Genomic DNA, 3,974 nt, shown 5'->3' on the forward strand with positions numbered 1-3,974 from the left:
ATGAGGCGCGGCAAAAAGGACAGGTCGGACCCTACCAAATTTGGGAGAGGGGGATGATCTGTGCGATTGAGTGCTAGTTCTTCTAGAACCGTTGTGTTGTTCAATTACAAATATTCAGGATTTATGCATCTTTAAAGTTTAATCTGAAGGTTTCCTTAGGAAGTATATGTCTATTAATCACCCTTTCCCAAGCTCCGTAAAGTTCTTTAGTTTATCCCAGTCTCTAGGAGACAGAAGCTGGAAGCGGAAGCGGAAGTGCCTTTCACGACAACTTCCGGAAGGGGTCGTCATGGCTTCTCGTGAGGAGGTCCTTGCCTTACAGGCTGAAGTTGCCCGACGTGAGGAGGAATTGTACTCCCTGAAGCAGAAGCTGGCGGCGGCCCTTTTGGCGGAGCAGAAACCGCAGCCGGAACGCCTGGTTCCGGTGTCGCCGCTGCCGCTGAAGGTTGCTCTGTCCCGAGATGAGATTCTGCGCTATAGCAGGCAGCTAGTGCTGCCGGAGCTGGGCGTGCACGGACAGCTGCGCCTGGCCGCCGCGTCCGTGCTAGTCGTGGGCTGCGGTGGGCTCGGCTGTCCCCTGGCGCAGTACTTGGCAGCGGCCGGCGTGGGCCGCCTTGGCCTTGTGGACTATGACGTGGTAGAGATGAGCAACCTGGCCCGCCAAGTGCTGCATGGCGAGGCACTGGCTGGCCAGGCCAAGGCCTTTTCGGCCGCCGCCTCGCTGCGCCGCCTCAATTCGGAGGTGGAATGCGTGCCGTACACTCAGGCCCTCACGCCAGCCACTGCCCTAGACCTGGTCCGCCGATATGACGTGGTGGCCGACTGCTCGGACAACGTGCCCACTCGCTACCTGGTTAATGACGCATGTGTGCTGGCGGGTCGGCCTCTCGTGTCTGCCAGTGCCTTGCGCTTCGAGGGCCAAATCACAGTCTACCATTATGACGGTGGGCCTTGCTATCGCTGCATATTCCCCCAGCCACCCCCAGCGGAGACAGTGACCAACTGCGCGGACGGCGGGGTGCTCGGTGTGGTAACTGGGGTCCTGGGCTGCCTGCAGGCCTTGGAAGTGCTGAAAATCGCTGCGGGTCTGGGCCCCTCTTACAGTGGCAGCCTGTTGCTCTTTGATGCCCTGAGAGGGCATTTCCGCTGTATTCGGCTGCGGAGTCGCAGGCTTGACTGTGCAGCTTGCGGGGAACGGCCCACTGTGACTGATCTGCTGGACTACGAAGCTTTCTGTGGCTCCTCAGCCACCGATAAATGCCTTTCCCTGCAGTTACTGAGCCCAGAGGAGCGTGTTTCCGTCACCGACTATAAGCGACTTCTGGATTCTGGGGCATCCCATCTGTTGCTGGACGTCAGGCCTCAGGTCGAGGTAGACATCTGTCGTTTGCCTCATGCCCTGCACATCCCTCTGAAACATTTGGAACGCAGGGATGCGGAGAGCCTGAAACTCTTAGGAGAAGCAATCCGGGAAGGGAAGCTTCGTACCCAAGAAGGGGCTGCTCTCCCCATTTATGTGATTTGCAAACTGGGAAATGACTCACAGAAAGCCGTGAAGATCCTCCAGTCCTTATCCGCAGCTCAAGAGTTAGACTCTTTAACAGTCCGGGATGTTGTGGGGGGCCTCATGGCCTGGGCTGCTAAAATTGATGGAACATTTCCACAGTACTAAGGTGACTGCTATAGTTTGATGGGAAAGATGTGAATATACAGGAGATGTAATATACAGGAGCTGGGGATCGTACAGTATCTGTGAATACATGGACTCCTTTTTTATAAGGAATTTAAAAAATTGTTATGTATCGGATGACTTATTAATGGATTATACTGTTTCTGAGAGCCATCATTTTTTTTTTTCCAGCACATGGAGGGTGTCCTTAACATGTGAGATACAACGTGACAGGATTTTGTATTTTAAACTGCAGGTCATTGACCTGTCCTTATTTTCCACTTCCCCCAGTCAAAATGCTTTCTAAATCATTTTATACCTGGAATTAAGGTGCAGTAAACTTAGTTTTATCAAATTGATCACAGAGTATATACTTAGGGTCAGTTTACTGTTCAGTTAAGAAATTCTTGGATCTTGGCCGGGTGTGGTGGCTTCACTCCTGTAATCCCAGCACTTTGGGAGGCCAGGGTGGGCAGATCACTTGGAGTTCGAGACCGGCCTGGCCAGCATGGTGAAAGCCCTTTTTTGTATTAAAAAAGAAAAAGTATTGATCTTACTAATATTTCAGATGATAGAATACATGCTACAAAAGTACATTTTTTTTTTTTTTTTTTTTTTGAGACAGAGTGTCGCTCTTGTTACCCAGGCTGGAGTGCAATGGCAGGATCTCGGCTCACCGCAACCTCCGCCTCCTGGGTTCAAGCAATTCTCCTGCCTCAGCCTCCTGAGTAGCTGGGACTACAGGCACGCGCCACCACGCCCAGCTAATTTTTTGTATTTTTAGTAGAGACGGGGTTTCACCACGTTGACCAGGATGGTCTCGATCTCTCGACCTCGTGATCCACCCGCCTCGGCCTCCCAAAGTGCTGGGATTACAGGCTTGAGCCACCGCGCCCGGCAAAAGTACATGTTTAAAATGTAAATTGTTTTGATTATTCAGAAAGGGGGGTCATTCTATTTGGCATTTTGAATTAGTATCAAAATGAGATCTTTAAAGTTTGCCAAAATAAAGGAAGCCACCTTTGTAGTCTGTCAGTGCCTCTTACAAATTGCTACTGTTTTATAAAAGTTAGCTTCAGAGTCCACCTTATGTTGCACATACATAGAACATTTTCTAGATTGGTTTGACTTGCTTTGGAATCTTAAAGTCCAAGTCCCAACCCTTTGCTTCTTCTCTTTTAACTTACCTTTTCTATTTTGATTTAATCTTTTTTATTCCAGCATTTTATACGAATGTAAAATGTGTTTTTATGTTTGTTTACTTTACATTTTCATAAAATGGTAGGTAGTCTCCCCAACTTCCAATATAGACAACGAATTTTAAAGTAAAAATTTGATTTGTGAGTGACTGTCAGTGGCCGGTTAAACTAATGGCCTGTGAAAAGGGGGCCTGTTCCTTCACTGGTTGCTGCATGCAGGCTCGTAGTCATCCATTGTTGTTGTTTAAGAGTAGCAGAAATCACAGATATAACTGCAAAGTCTTTGTATCTCTGTCAACAATTAGAAAAAAAAAGCTTAAAAGCATTATAGGCCAGAAAACCCTCTGCAGACCGGATTTACTCACCAATTTGCAATCTGTGATACAGAATCTTCTTTTATTATAAGAGAGTGGTATTTAACAATCAAATTCAAAATTAGTCATCACGTTTTAACTATGAAATATTGTAACTAATTATTTGAACAGGTATACTTAAAGTATAGAATACCCTTCTCTTATAAAGATGAAGCAGGTCTCTTAGGACTGTCTCAAGGAGTTACGGAATTAAATGACAGACCTGGAGCGGAGAACAAACATGTCCTGTGTTTTTCAACTCCTCCTTCCAGGGACAACTGATTCTGATAAATATTGGGAGACAAGTAGCGAGACACAAGAATGATTATATATTCTAAAGGCTGATGTCCTAAAGTCATAGAAAGTTGTAGTTCCTGTAAACCTGGTTGTCAGCGGGGACAGGCAAGAGAAGCTGACTGGCTAAGTGGGAAAGGGTTTACTAAAGTGGCAGGAAGAGCTTTTGAGAATTTTTGGGACAGAGTCAAGGCTGTACTTCTAGGAATGGTGCCCAAGATCGTGCACAAAACTGGCCTTATGAGAACAGTGTCTGTTCCCTTTCAAGTACAGGAGGAAACTGCCACTACAGTCTCACCAATTTCACTTGACATGACCCCCCTGCTCTCCCAGACAGCCCAACATTCAGCCACAGTCCATGTGTCGAGAAGCAGAGTCACTACCTTATTCTTTTCTGAGTCAAATCTTGTGAGGGTGTCTGGTAGGCAGAGCCTATTTACATGCCTACATCTTAGCGGC

At 47.5% G+C, this 3,974-nt stretch overlaps 1 protein-coding gene across 1 annotated transcript; it reads left to right on the forward strand.

Annotated features, from left to right (window-relative positions):
* Window positions 1-271: 271 nt before the first annotated feature.
* Window positions 272-2,701, forward strand: MOCS3 (molybdenum cofactor synthesis 3). The gene has a single exon (XM_003932577.4). It carries the CDS (start codon window positions 290-292, stop codon window positions 1,670-1,672), a length of 1,383 nt encoding a protein of 460 aa, XP_003932626.3. The 5' UTR covers window positions 272-289; the 3' UTR covers window positions 1,673-2,701.
* The last annotated feature ends 1,273 nt before the right edge of the window (window positions 2,702-3,974 follow it).

Source organism: Saimiri boliviensis, chromosome 9, assembly GCF_048565385.1.
Source record: "Saimiri boliviensis isolate mSaiBol1 chromosome 9, mSaiBol1.pri, whole genome shotgun sequence".
Taxonomy (NCBI): Eukaryota; Metazoa; Chordata; class Mammalia; order Primates; family Cebidae; genus Saimiri; species Saimiri boliviensis.